Below are 15,035 nucleotides of genomic sequence, written 5' to 3'. Positions count from 1 at the left end.
ACCACAATGAGATACCACCTCACACCAGTGAGAATGGGGAAAATTAACAAGACAGGGAACAACAAATGTTGGAGAGGATGTGGAGAAAGGGGAACCCTCTTGCACTGTTGGTGGGAATGTGAACTGGTGCAGCCACTCTGGAAAACTGTGTGGAGGTTCCTCAAAGAGTTAAAAATAGATCTGCCCTACGACCCAGCAAGTGCACTGCTGGGGATTTACCCCAAAGATACAGATGCAGTGAAACGCCAGGACACCTGCACCCCGATGTTTATAGCAGCAATGTCCACAATAGTCAAACTGTGGAAGGAGCCTCAGTGTCCATCAAAAGATGAATGGAGGGATCCCTGGGTGGCGCAGTGGTTTGGCGCCTGCCTTTGGCCCAGGGCGCGATCCTGGAGACCCGGGATCGAATCCCACATCGGGCTCCTGGTGCATGGAGCCTGCTTCTCCCTCTGCCTCCTATGTCTCAGTCTCTCTCTCTCTCTCTGTATGACTATCACAAAAAAAAAAAAAAAAAAAAAAAGATGAATGGATAAAGAAGGTGTGGTGTATGTATACAACGGAATATTACTCAGCCATTAGAAACGGCAAATACCCACCATTTGCTTCGACGTGGATGGACCTGGAAGGTATTATGCTAAGTGCAATAAGTCAATCGGAAAAGGACAAACATTATATGGTCTCATTCATTTGGGGAATATAAAAATTAGTGAAAGGGAATAAAGGGTAAGGAGAGAAAATAAGTGAAAATATCAGTGAGGGTGACAAAACATAAGCGACTCCTAACTCTGGGAAATGAACAAGGGGTAGTGGAAGGGGATGTGGGTGGGGGGTTGGGGTGATTGGGTGATGGGCACTGAAGGGGGCACTTGGCGGGATGAGCACTGGGTGTTATGCTATATGTTGGCAAATTGAACTCTAATAAAAAAAAAAAGAACTATGCTTTGACTTCTGCACAGGGAAGGAAACAATCAACAAAACTCAAAGGCAACCTAAAGAATGGGAAAAGATATTTGCAAATGAGGTATCTGATAAAGGATTATATCCAAAATATATAAAAGAACCAAATAATCCAGTTAAAAAATGGGTAGAAGAAATGAATAGACATTTTCTAAAGCAGACATCCAGAAGGCCAACAGACACCTGAAAAGATGCTCCACATCACTCATCATTAGAGAAATGCAAATCAAAACTATAATGAGGTATCACTTCACATGTCAGAATGACTTAAATCAAAAACACAAGAAACAACAGATGTTGGTGAGGATGCAGAGAAAGGAGAACCCTCTTACAGTGTTGGTGGGAATGCAACCTGGAATAGCCACTGTGCAAAACAGTATGGAGGTTCCTCAAAAAGTTAAAAATAGAACTACCCTACAATCCAGCAATTGCACTACTAGATACTTAACCAAAGAATACAAGAATACTAATTCAAGGGATACATGCACCCCTATGTTTACAGCAGCATCAACAATAGCCAAACTATGGAGAGAGCCCAAATGTCCACTGACTGACAAATGGATAAAGAAGATGTGGCATAAAAAAAAAAAAAGAAGAAGATGTGGCATATATACACAAATGGAATATTACTCAGCCACAAAAAAGAGTGAAATCTTGCCATTTGCAATGACATGGATGGAGCTAGAGAGTATAATCCTTAGTGAAATAACTCAAGAAAGACAAATGCCATATAATTTCACTCAGATATGGAATTTAAGAAACAAAGAAAGAAGCAAAGGAAGAAAAAGGCAAATCAAGAAACAGACTCATAACTATAGAGAACAAACTGATAGTTATCAGAATGGAGGTGGGTAGAAGGATGGGTTAAATAGGTAATGGGGATTAAGGAATGCACTTGTGATGAGCACTGGGTGCTATAGAGAAGTGCTGAATCATTATATTGTACATCTGAAACTAATATTATGCTGTATGTTAACCAAATGGAATTTAAATAAAATCCTAAAAAAATACTGCTTTGAGAGGAAGAAGGGAAATGGGGTAATAATTGGAGGGGGATGGGAACAACAAAGGCACTTTTTTTGAGATTGAAGATAGTAAAGTATTTTTGTATGCTGATTGGACAAAGGTCCAATAGAAAGGGAGAAACTAATAATGTCAGAGAAAGGAGATAATTGCAGAAACAAAATTCTTGAGAAAAGGAGATGGCATAGGACCCAAAGAAAATATGTAAGAATTTCCCTTTTACAGGACCAGAGATACTTCATAGATTTTAACAGAATACAAAGCAAAGCATATAGGTACTGATATGGGGAGATGAGAAAACTTCATGTCTGACTGCTTCTATCTTCTCTGGTTCAGGATCTGAAAATAGTGAGTCCATTCGTCTAAATTCCTACACACCCTGTCTAGGCCCTCCCAAGTGAGTAGACCCTGTGAACAATAAGGAAACCTCGGAGTAGTAAGGGGAAGCATGCATACAACATACTCTAGTGTATAACCCAATAAGGCTCTCTTAGTGTAGTGGTTCCCAAATTGTGGTCTCTGGAACAGGAGTAACAGCATTCTTTAGGAATTTGTTAGAAATGCAAATTATCAGTCCCTACTCCAACCTACTAAATTAGAAACTCTGGGGATAGGACCCAGAAACCTGTTTAAATAAGTACTCTTGGGGGGATCCCTGGGTGGCTCAGCAGTTTGGCGCCTGCCTTTGGCCCGGGGCGCGATCTTGGAGTCCCGGTATCGAGTCCCGAGTCGGGCTCCTGGCATGGACCCTGCTTCTCCCTCCTCCTTGTGTCTCTGCCTCTCTCTCTCTCTCTCTCTATGTCTATCATAAATAAATAAAAATAAATAAATCTTTAAAAAAATAAGTACTCTTGGTGATTTTGAGAAGTTTGAGAACCACTATCTTTGCAGAATGCTGAGGGTTTCTTGTAAGATCGATATAGCAATTTCTTAGTTACAAAAATGTCAGAAGGATGGGACGCCTGGGTGAGCAGTTGAGCGTCTGCCTTTGGCTCAGGGAGCGATCCTGGGGTCCTGGGATATGGTCCAGCATCCGGTTTCCCGCAGGGAGCTTGCTTTTCCTTCTGCTGCCTCTCTCTCTGCGTCTTGTGTCTCTCATGAATAAATAAATAATTCATGAGAGACACAAAGAGAGAGAGAGGCAGAGACACAGGCAGAGGGAGAAGCAGGCTCCATGCAGGAAGCCCAATGTGGGACTCAATCCCTGGTCTCCAGGATCAGGCCCTGGGCTGAAGGCGCTAAACTGCAGAGCCACCTGGGTTGCCCAATAAATAAAATCTTAAAAAAAAAAAAAATGTCAGAAGGAAGAGCTTTTCATGATAAACCTAAATATATGACAAATGCTTTAAAAGTACCAGCTATGTTAACTTCTTCTCACCTATCTTTGGCCCAAAGGCCAAGCCCAAGTCCACAACACAATCCCATGAATATGACAGAAACCACTCCATGAGATTCAGGCCTCAGATGAAACTGATTCACTGAAGAAGGCTGATTTTAAATTTATAAACATGCACTTTGGAGAAAAAAAAAAGTACATAACAAGATAGAATTAAGGGAGATGTCGCAGAAGATGCTTGATTTGGATGGAGTCAAAAAGACTGCAGTTCCATCAGTAGAATCACCACTCACTAGTGTGTGATCTTGAATAAAATACTTAACTTTCCTAAGCTCAATTTTCTCATTTAAAAATATGAAGATGCCCAAATCTTACAATGGAAGGGAGTCCATGACTATACTCCATTATGATTAAAGAGTCTAGAAGTAGTGCCCAAGTTGCCATGTGCTGTATCATGCGACTCTGGTCACAACCGGTTGGACCAGTAGCTTTAGATTAATAGTGCAACATTCCTATACTTCAGAAAGTGTGACTATGTCATGGTAGAGACAGTTTTCTATTTTATTCTGTACCCAAAAGTAACCAGAGCCATCTCTGTTTCTTTGCAATAAATACATTATTACCTAATAGGGTGGTTATGAGAATTAAGTGAAAGAATGTGAGTGTAATCTTTAACACAAAGACTGGCACATAACACTCAGAAATATAGCTATTTGTTAGTATTGAGAGCTCCAGAGCCATTAGTGCCATAGGTGAAATAAAAAAGCCTCAGCATTCAAAACGAAACCACACACTTACCAGCCCCAAAGTAAATGAATATAGTTGCAGAGTCATGAAGCCTCACTCTGCAGGGCTTTTAGCTTTGAGGCTATGAAACATAGGTTCCAGAGGCTTCAGTCCAGAAGAACTCAATAAACTCCTAACCTGAGGTTTTCTCTTGTATTACTTTGTATGAGAAGAAAGTTTGTTGTTGCTTTCTGGCATGGAGATAGGAGGAGCTATATTAGAAATTTTAGAATATGTTGCACAGAAGTTTTCCAGCATAACGGAAAAGTGGGGCCATGATTGGATTTAGGGTATGGAAGATTCTGAAAACAGAGAGAGGGGTTGAATATTAGCAAAGCAAAACTGGCCTTGGAGCAGTAGAATGATACAGAGAAACAATGACCAAAGAAGATGGCCTTGATGAGGAGAATCTAGAACAGAGAGTCCACATCTAACTTAATCTAAAAGTTTCCAGGGCAGCGCGGGTGGCTCAGCGGTTTAGCGCCACCTTCAGCCCAGGGCCTGATCCTGGAGACCTGGGATGGAGTCCCATGTCAGGCTCCCTGCATGGAGCCTGCTTCTCCTTCTGCCTGTGTCTCTGCCTCTCTCTCTCTCTCTTTCTCTCTCTTTCTGCATGTCTCTCATGAATAAATAAATAAAATCTTAAAAAAAAAGTTCCCAAAAGTGTAAATGGACACTGAATTGCATTTTGAAGGTCAAGGCATCACATCAAATGAGACTGGTGACTGAATGTTGGGAATGAAAAAAAAAATGAAGGCTTGCCAGTAAGTTCGGTAGAGTGAGGAATGGTGATGCCACTGCGAGAGTTAGTGGAACCTTTTTTGGTAGAAGGCCTGAATTCATTTTTTGATTTCTCAAGCTTGAGGTGATCAGGGGATTTTTTCAGTGGAAATGGTTATAGGGCAGCATCAATATGGGACTGGAACTCAGGTAAATGGAAAGAAGATGAAGCTGAGATCAACAGAGAGGTAAGCTCTGAAGCCACGACATCTTAAAATACAAGTTCTCAAGGGGGTATAGAGGAAGAAGAATAGAAGTCCAAGGCCCAAGTCTTGGAAACTGCCCTACATCTAAGGGGTGTGTCTAGTAGTGATAAAAAGAGCAGACCCAGGGAAAGCAAGAAATGTAGTTGATAAGTATCTGGAGAGCCAGGCTAGTGCTAAGCAACAAATGCCAAGGGAAGACATTTTCCTTCAGCAATGGCTTCTACGTGGTAACATCTGGAACAGAAAGAATACTGATGTCAACAGCAAAGCACAATAATGTGGAAGCAACACAAATGAGTTCAGAATACTCTGGGTGGCCTTTGTATAGCCTTTATCTCCCACAGTTAGGCTAAAGTTCATTTGGCAAGACCCAGGTAATGACTGATGGCAAGTGTTCACTAACACTGATGCAGGGAGCAAACTAGTGGGACAGACGTAGCACTTCTCTGAGATCTGGGGACTTACCTAGCTCATCCCAGAGTTGCCTGCACTTATCTGTCATGCTTGTTCCTTGCTGCCTCCAGAGTGTGAGTCGTGGGTCAGCCATAAACTGCTCAGTTATCAGCGTCAGCATCCTGGCTCCATTGGAATCCCTCATCCGCAGCATCTCTCGAACCTGACACATAAGGAGGGGCCAGGGGTTGGTGACTGCACATCATAAAAAAGCAGGAGGAGAAGGAGGGGAGGAGAAGATGAAGTATCCAAGCATAACATACCCAAAGAGCCAAAAAGAAGGCTTCTTGTTCTATAAGCAAGTTCTCTGCATATATCAAGAAAGCCTGCTGTGCACAATGAGATGCTACTTCATATCCACTAGGATGGTTAGAATCAAAAAGTCAGATAACCACAAGTGTTGATAAAGATATAGAGAAATTGACCCTGAAACACTGTTGGTGGGACTGTAAAATGATGTAGCCACTTCAGAAATCAGTATAGTAGTGTCTCAAATGACTAAATGTAGAACTATATGACCTATCAATTCCAATTCTAGAGAGATATGAAAACACCATATAGAAACGTCCATATAGAAACTTGCATGAGAATGCTTAAAAAGGCATTACTTTTAATAGCCCAAAGGTGGAAATAATCCAAATATCCACTAACAGAGAATAGATATACAAAAGTGGTATACCCTACAGTGGAATATTATTCAACCACAAAAAGGAATTAAGTACAGGTAATGTTACAACATGGATGATCCTTGAAAATATTATGTTAAGTTAAAGAAGCCAGTCACAAAAGACTATATTCCATTCCCAGGAAAGCCCAGAATAGGGAAATCTATAGAGACAGAAAGGAGATTAGTGGTGGCTTAGGGCTGGGGGCAGGGGAGTGAGGGATAGAGAAGTGACAGGTAAGGGTGCAGGGTTTCTTTTTAAAGTGATAAAAATGTTCTAAAATTGGTTATGGTGACTGGTGCACATATCTTTGAATATATTAAAAAACACTGAACTGCACACTTGAAATGGGTGAATTATATCACTAAAGGTGTTAAGAAAAAAAAAAAGTAAGTCTGCGGTGAGAGCCCACAGTTCCAAAATATCACATCTCTTCAAGGCCTCATCCAGCAGCTTTGGGTTCAAAGTACAGAGTTGGTGGCTTCCTTACTAAAACCCCCAGCAATGCTAACTTATTTAGAGTGGAGCAGAAGGAAGAGGATTACCAGGGTGAGGTAGTAGGGGCTGGGGGGGTCCCTGGATGCCACCTGCTCTGGATTAGGTCTGCTCTGATTAGCCCTCCCATTAGTTTTCAAGTATTCAGTACAGATAGATCAAGTGAGCTAACCACAATGCAAGAAGCCAGGAGTGTGGTGAGCCCAGTTTACTTAAAGGAAAAAAAGTACCTTTCATATCTTACCTTGGCAAACATTGAATTGAGCTGCTTTCCAGAGCCATAGTAACCACCCTGGGAGAGAAATAGCTTCACTTGTTCTTTCACCTGTTCTTCATCCAAATGCCAACAGTTCTCATCATCAATGCTGGCCCCAGCTGTGGGGTCAGGGGCACCTGCAAGGAATGGGAATGGTGAAATGAATCCCCTGAATTCATATGCTACACACTTGGCAGGAGGGGTATTCTGTGAATATATTAAAAAATGGATGGCTTATTCTGCCTTATTCTGGGCTTCGTCAACTGTGTGGTCCTAAATAAATATAAGAGGGCCAATGCTAGTTTCACATGCACTGATGTCTCCGTCATATCCCCTTCCAAGGTCTTCAAATACCATTCTAGGGGGAAAAAATCCCAGAACGAAATGCCCAAACATGAAAATAGTGATGTATTTTTTTTCCTAGGAGGGTGACATTTATTTTTTTTTCCTTTTGCCCTTCTATGAAGTTCAAATAAACCTGAAAATACAGGTTAAAAAATTCTGTTTTTAGGGATCCCTGGGTGGCGCAGCGGTTTAGCGCCTGCCTTTGGCCCAGGGCGCGATCCTGGAGACCCGGGATCAAATCCCACGTCGGGCTCCCGGTGCATGGAGCCTGCTTCTCCCTCTGTCTGTGTCTCTGCCTCTCTCTCTCTCTCTCTCTCTCTGACTATCATAAATAAATAAAAATTATTAAAAAAAAAAGAAAACCCGCCTCAAGACCCTTAATTTAAAAAAAAAAAAATTCTGTTTTTAAAGTTCATTACAAAATTGTAGCTTCTTGGCAGTCAACACTTCTAAATTTCTAGAAACTTGATACAAAGTGACAAAATTTTATAAATTTATACTCAAAAATATCTTTCATTTCTGGACTCACTGCAACACCTGAAAACAGTTTTAGTTATTTACCCATCCCTCTCCCTTAGTGCCCTGTTAACTGCTTGCTCACAGTTGAATCACCAATAGCACAGGGATGGTAATGAGACAGGCACCTAGGAAATATTTATGGAATGAAAACTCTATCTTCTCTCACTTTTTCTTTTTTAAAGATTTTATTTATTTATTTATTCGAGAGAGAGAGAGAGAGAGAGAGAGAGAGAGAGAGAGGTAGAGACACAGGCAGAGGGAGAAGCAGGCTCCATGCAGGAAGCCTGACACAGGACTCGATCCCAGGTCTCCAGGATCATACCCTGGGCCGAAGGCGGCGCTAAACTGCCGAGCCACCCAGGGATCCCCTTCTCTCACTTTTTCAAAGCCAGAATCCTGTGTTAAGTTTTTAGAAATCTGCCTTCAAGTGATACAAGGGTATAAATCAAACACTCTACAGGTGTGGTCACATGCAATAGATTATAAATTCATGTCATGTTTCATCAGTCTACTTTTTCTTTTGTCTTCCTATATCAAAGTCCTGTTTAAATGAAATTCAAGTCTACATAGAAAATCTGCTCTTTTGCTGAGCTTTTTTAGTGCATCTGATTCTCCACGAAATCAGGTGGGTTCACAGTTCAGTTATTTTACAAGTACTAATTAATACATTTGACTGTCCAATTTATGGTTATCTACTTATATGCTACTTTTCTTCAAATGTATTTTTCTAGACACAGTTCTGATTATGTCACTTTCCCACTCAGAAATCTTCAATGAGATGCACCATTTTTATCATATTAAGTCCAAAAGCCTTAAGCTTGGCATTCAAGGCTCTCCATGCTCTGGCCTTATCTTTCAATTCTAGCTTTGTGTACCCTATATTTATGCTGTTTCATCTAGAAACTTAGTGCTCCCAGAAGTCAATCACATTTCCTTATGACTTTACTTAGTCAATCACATTTCCTTAGGACTTTACTTCTGCTTTTTCCTTTATTTCTTTCCCCCTCCTACAACCTGTTCTTTGGCCAAACAAATAATACTTCTTACTGTCAGTATTGCCTCAGCTCTAGTCAGGGCTGCAATGAGCAATGGAAACCATAAAATAAGTATACAGAAAGGCCAACATGCTTTATGTGCTACTTAGTTCATTTAGCAGGAGAGGTTCTTTTTATCCTCTCATTGAATTAGCCATAAAACCCGTTTCCACCTGTCAAAAGTATGTCTATTTTATGCTCAAATACATATAAAAGGAGTAATACTCTTAGCATTTTATTATTACTTTTCCTAAAGACCTGTTGCATTTTGTTCTATATCAGAATTGTGCATTTCTCATATATTCCCCAAACTGAAGTTTTTAAAGGGTGTTTAGTTTTGTACCTCACAGTGCCTGGCTGATTACAGCACTAAGTTAATATTCATAGAATGAACAAAAAGATGTCTCACTGGCCATCCAGATTTAAACTCCAGGTGGGCAAATAATATATCCTATACTTCTTTTGTATCCCTAAACTGTCAAAGAAGAGCCATTTCTTTAGTGCTTCCTACATGCCAGAGTCTAAGCACTCTTTATACATATCCTCACTAGAACATACTGTCCTTGAGGGCATATATGATCTTGTTTGCTGGTATATTTGCAATGTGTAGAACAGTACCTGGCACACAGTAGGTGCTCAGTGATTATTTGGTAAGTAAATTCCAATGAACTCATAACTCTATAAGGTAGTATTATTATCCTAACTTTAAAATGGTAAAACTAAAGCTTATACAAGTAAGTAATATAACAAATGGAAAGTACATGAGCCAATATCTATATGTTGGTCTCTCTTCAAAGTCTGTTTTTCACTACAACACTACACTTGAACCTCTAGTCTCATAGGCCTGAGCATGAAGAGCCACCAGCTAGTTTCAGGGCCCTGAACTTAGTAAAGCTGGATGGTGTGTTTGAATAGTCAAATCCTTTTTTGGCCTATTCCACTACATAGAATATAAGATTAGTCAAAATAAGGCATTTTCTCCTTAGTGGGGATAATAGAGTTCTCACCAGTACAGTGATTCTTAAATGTTAATATACAGAATAATCACCTGGGGTTTGTGTTAAAAATGCAAATTATAGAGTTTCATCTCTAATGATTCTAGTTTTCAGTAGCTCTATAAAGACAGAACTGAGATAAAATGAGGTATACTAGGTATGAACCAAGCCTGGGCTTCTGAGTATCTTGTTACCAAGGATGGGGATGAGGGAGGATAGAAACGGTGTTCCAAAAACCAGAAATGGTCTGAATACCAATTCTGACCTTTGGGTGATTCAATTAGGATACAAAAAAGCAGGAACAGGACCCAGTCCTCTCCCAGGGGAGATGGCCTTAATTAACTGACTAGAAATGTGGAGTGATACCCCCTCTAAAAGCTCAAAGGGGTATGGAGAAAACTGAAGAATCTTCTGGGCCCAGGTGGTGCTAGTGGCAGCAGCTCTGGAAGAAATAAGGCACAGTTTATAAATATGCAGTGTACAGACTATAGAAAACTGCTGGGATAGGGCTAGGATAAGGCAAAGCCTTGAAGTTACTAACAGTAAAATTTCAACCAGAACTTCATAAGGATTTGTTTATTTGATAGGAAAGAAAGGAAGGTAAACTATGTAAATGTTTGCTGATCTACAATGAACCCAGGAGATGAGAAATGGAGCTGCCAAAATGGATGGTTGCAGAAAAAAAAAAAAAAAAAAAAAAAAAAGGAGTGAGTCAGTATTTGAGGCATCCAGATAACATTATTATAAGGAGTTGGTATGACTGTTGAAGGAATTAAAGTCATCTGGGAGAGCATGAATTGGCAAGAGGCCTCAAGAAGGATTTTCTAAGACATATTCATTTACTCAACCAATATTAATTGAGAGCCTACTATGTGCAGGACCTGTGCCAAATACTGGATATATAGTGTCAACAAAGCAGATACAGTTCTTATCCTTGTGGAGCTGATAGATTAGTTGGGGAAAGGGGCATTAAACAAATAATTACACATAAACAAATTTGTGTGGGAAGAAAGGTCAAAATTTTCCCTGAGAAAGTGGCATATAAGTGAACACCCTGAGGAATGAATTAGGAGTTGGCCTAGAAAAGAGTGGAGGATATACTGTGTGTACTTTTTGCTCAAAAAAGCATAAAGTCACAAATTATTGTAGTAAGTACATTTATAATAAGGGGTAGAGAGGACAGGAAAAGTATTTCAGGAAGAGGGAAGAGTCACGTGAAAATGTAAGCAAAAGCCAGACCATGTAAGGTTTTGTAGGCCATGTGAAATTTGGACTTTATCCATGACAAAATCTGTAGATATAGAAAAGTTACTTTGGATCACTGTGTGGAGAATGGACTAGAAGGGAGCAATAGTGGAAATGGAAAGATAAGTTAGAACTGTACAGTAGCAATCTAGGTGAGAGATTATAGTAGTTTGATTTAGGGTGATGGTTGTATCAAAAGTGAGAAGTGAAAAATGAAATATATTTTAGAGGTAAAATTAACAGGTCTTGTAATCAAATGCCTATGGGTTATAAATGAAAAAGTATAAGGGATGACTATAAGATTTCTATCATGATCCAGTGGGTAAATGGTGATGCTATTTATTGAACAAGTTTGGGGAGAAAGATAAATTCACATCTGGATATGTTGATCCGGGGATGTCTCTGTGATACGGAATAGTCAGCTGGATACAGGAGAAATAATCTGTGAGTCATAGTACAAGATGACATTTCAAGTCAAGGATGTAGCTGAGATTTCCTAAAGAGATCATGTAGAATAAGAACAGGAGAAAAGATTAATCTGTAAGAAATGTCAAGATTAAAGGTCAGATTGTAGAGGAGGGTAGAGCATGTAGGAATGAATGAACAAGAACACGGATAATTTTAATTAGATAAACCAGGTCTGTAGTTCATAGTCTCTCCAGCTGTGGGCTGTCTCTCACTAACTCCCAGGCAAAATCCTTAAAAAAAGTCCTTTGGTTAAAAAAAGAGAGAAAAATGTTTCTATATATGTTCATGTTAGATTATTTTTATGAAAATAAAAAGAGATGAGTATGAAACTAATTATCTTCAGTAGTGGTAAAGTGTACCCAGTCGGTGCAAATGACACATTAATGTTATAGTGTGAAATTTTCCACAGGATTGTATGAGAAATGGTAACAAGTGAAGATAAAAATAAAATAGAAAGGATGTCTTTTATAAATAATTATGGAACAAATCATCATGTGGATTGAGGCTCTAAGTTAGTTAGCATTGAGGCTGTAAAAAAGAGACCTGTCCTGAGGAAACTATTAAGCCTGTGGAACCAATTTTTCTTTCATTGTTAAACATCCTTTTTTAAATTATAAAAATAATACATGCTATTGTGTAAAATATAAAAGCACAAAGAAAATAAAATCCACCTATAATGCTACCAGTCATAGATCACTATTGTTCATATTATGGCTTATTTCCTTCCAGTCTTTGTGTACACATGTACATATACGCATATACACACACTGCTTTTAAAATTACATTGAGGGATCCCTGGGTGGCGCAGCGGTTTAGATCCACTGAGCCACCCAGGGATCCCTTATCCTTTAGTTTCCTATGATAATTTTCCTATGATTAGTTTCCTTTACAACCTGGCTTCATTAAAATAAAAAAAAAAGCATTTGTTTCAAACTTAGCTATCTTTTCTACTAGATTTTTAAGCCACTTGAAGGCAGGAAGCATGTCTGTTTTATGCCTGCAACAATCAGCACTACTGCTTGCACAAAGCAGGTACTCAAATATATACTTGTTGAACAAATAAGTGAGCATATCTTTCTCCATCCATGTACTCTTCCATCACACATAGCACATAAGCACAATGTTAACAGATGCTATTTAAAATAACCTTCATGTGGGATCCCTGGGTGGCGCAGCGGTTTGGCGCCTGCCTTTGGCCCAGGGCGTGATCCTGGAGACCCAGGATCGAATCCCATGTCGGGCTCCCGGTGCATGGAGCCTGCTTCTCCCTCTGCCTGTGTCTCTGCCCCTCTCTCTCTCTCTCTCTGTGTGACTATCATAAATAAATTTAAAAAATTTTTAAAAATAAAAAAATAAAATAACCCTCATGTTATGTGGGATTCTAAAATGTTAAGAGAATTGTCATATCCATCTAATTTCATCAAATGACACAAATTATTTTAGGCTTTCTCTCACTCCTGAATATTCCAGGCTCCTGGGGACAGGATTATATGGACGAATAAAGTCCATAAACTAGATCAATATATAACTCTAACATTCTCTGTCCTTTTTTTTGCCAAAACCTTTATAAGGCAGACAATTGGACTGCTTTAAGAAACTAAGAGTTAGGGGATCCCTGGGTGGCTCAGTGGTTTGGCTCCTGCCTTTGGCCCAGGGCATGATCCTGGAGTCTCAGGATCAAATCCCGCATCAGGCTACCTGCATGGAGCCTGCTTCTCCCTCTGCCTGTGTCTCTGCCTCTCTCTGTGTGTCTCTCATGAATAAATAAAATCTTAAAAAAAAAAAAAAGAAAGAAAGAAACTAAGAGTTAAATAGTTGTTTGGATAGAATGGATTCATTAAAAATAAATGATTGCAATTGCAAAAATATCCCCCCTCCTGCAAATTTCAACCTCTAAATATGCAAAAAAGCAACAAAGTAGGTTTTTAGCAATAAAAATGTTGTATAATTACCATTCACTTGGTTGATTTCTGAGTTGGAGGAAAGAATCTCATCTGCCAGTTTCTGTGCAGTAGGAAGAACTTCAGTGTGGTGTGCCGTAATTAAATATTGAATAAACTTTTGTAACTGGTCCCTATTCATCTGGAAAAGGGTTTCTGAGATAGGAAGACGCAATTTGACTTGGTCTGGTTTACGGATCCTGTAGAGTGAGAGTGCTACCACATGAGCACAGTAGAATATGTCTTTGTTCCCACAGCCACATGTCACTGAAGTGATTTTGCATCTATCAAAACTGATTGCAACTTTGTAAGTCACTGCTGGTTCAGAAGTAGTAGCTGCCTCAGTTACTGTGCCACTGAGATGGAAGCCTAAGGAAACAAAGAAAGTGTGATTAGAGATTCTGTAGTAGGAAACTTGAAGATTTTCATTTTGCATTTCAATTAATTCAGAAACTTTTTTACTGAGTATCTTCTATCTATGTAGTAGGCTCTACCATAATAAAAGGTCAATGAAATGAAGATATAGCTCTTAAGGAATACAATATTGAGAAAAAGAGTCCTTACACTGGAGTCCACCAACCTCCTGAACTAATTATGAAAACTCTTATTTGTATATATGTACATATGTACATTTGCTCAGGGGAAGGGGTAATGGTTCAAAGCTTTCATTATAGTCTCAAAAGGTTAAAAACAAACCCCAAATAAGTTAGAACCTCTAAGGTAGATTTTAAGCTCTTTGGGGGCAAAGACAAGTCTTCAAACAACATCAGTACAATCTAGATTAAGGTAAGTGCTATAAATGCAAGAGAAACCAAAAAAAACGCCATGACAAGGACAAGAAAAGGCCATGGAGAATATGGACACTTCTTCCTCAAAACATACAATTTCAAAATGGTGGCCATGTGGAATACCTAAAAGGCAAGAAACCTCATAAAATACAGAAAGCACAGCTTAGTGCAATGACACTATGCAGTGTTACCCCTCTACTCACTAGCACATGGCACTGATAGTTTTGAAATGTAGGAATAATTCAGTCATTCAAATCAAAGTTTAATGAGACCTTAAGTATCAGAAGACCCCTAGGCTTAGGGATATTAGCAGAAAAAGGAAAAGAATATCAAATATTTGTAAAGCACCTATCATGTAGCAGAACTGTATTGAGTGGTTTTAATAATTTATCATAATATGAAGTTGGTATTATATTCTTTATTTTTAAAAATGTTTTTCTTTTCAAATGTTTATTTAAATTCTAGTTAACATACAGCGCAATATTGGTTTCAGGAATAGGATTTACAAAAAACACCCAGTGCTCATCATAACAAGTGCCCTCCTTAATTACCCATCACCCACCTAGCCCATTCCCTACCCACCTCCTTCCATCAATCCTCACTTCGTTCTCTATCATTAAGAGTGTCTTATCGTGTTTCTCTTTTTTTAATCTTCCCTTCTCATATCGTCATCTGTTTTGTTTCTTAAATTCCACATATGAGTGAAATCATATGGTATTTGTCTTTCTCTGAGTGACGTAT

At 39.2% G+C, this 15,035-nt stretch overlaps 1 protein-coding gene across 1 annotated transcript in view; it reads right to left on the bottom strand.

Moving 5' to 3' along the window:
- The window catches only part of ZSWIM5 (zinc finger SWIM-type containing 5), a 203,391-nt gene that overhangs the window by 56,563 nt on the left and 131,793 nt on the right, over positions 1 to 15,035 (bottom strand). The window contains exons 2-4 of the mRNA XM_025420308.3: positions 13,519 to 13,875; positions 6,949 to 7,097; positions 5,557 to 5,707 (exon numbers count right to left, since the gene is read on the bottom strand). Of these exons, the coding sequence (XP_025276093.1) occupies positions 5,557 to 5,707; positions 6,949 to 7,097; positions 13,519 to 13,875 (657 nt within the window). The remainder of the gene's footprint in view (positions 1 to 5,556; positions 5,708 to 6,948; positions 7,098 to 13,518; positions 13,876 to 15,035) is intronic.

This window comes from Canis lupus, chromosome 15, assembly GCF_003254725.2.
Source record: "Canis lupus dingo isolate Sandy chromosome 15, ASM325472v2, whole genome shotgun sequence".
In the NCBI taxonomy this organism is placed as follows: Eukaryota; Metazoa; Chordata; class Mammalia; order Carnivora; family Canidae; genus Canis; species Canis lupus.
The sequence above is the reverse complement of the archived record's forward strand: the minus strand, read 5'-3'. Positions and strand labels throughout refer to the sequence as shown.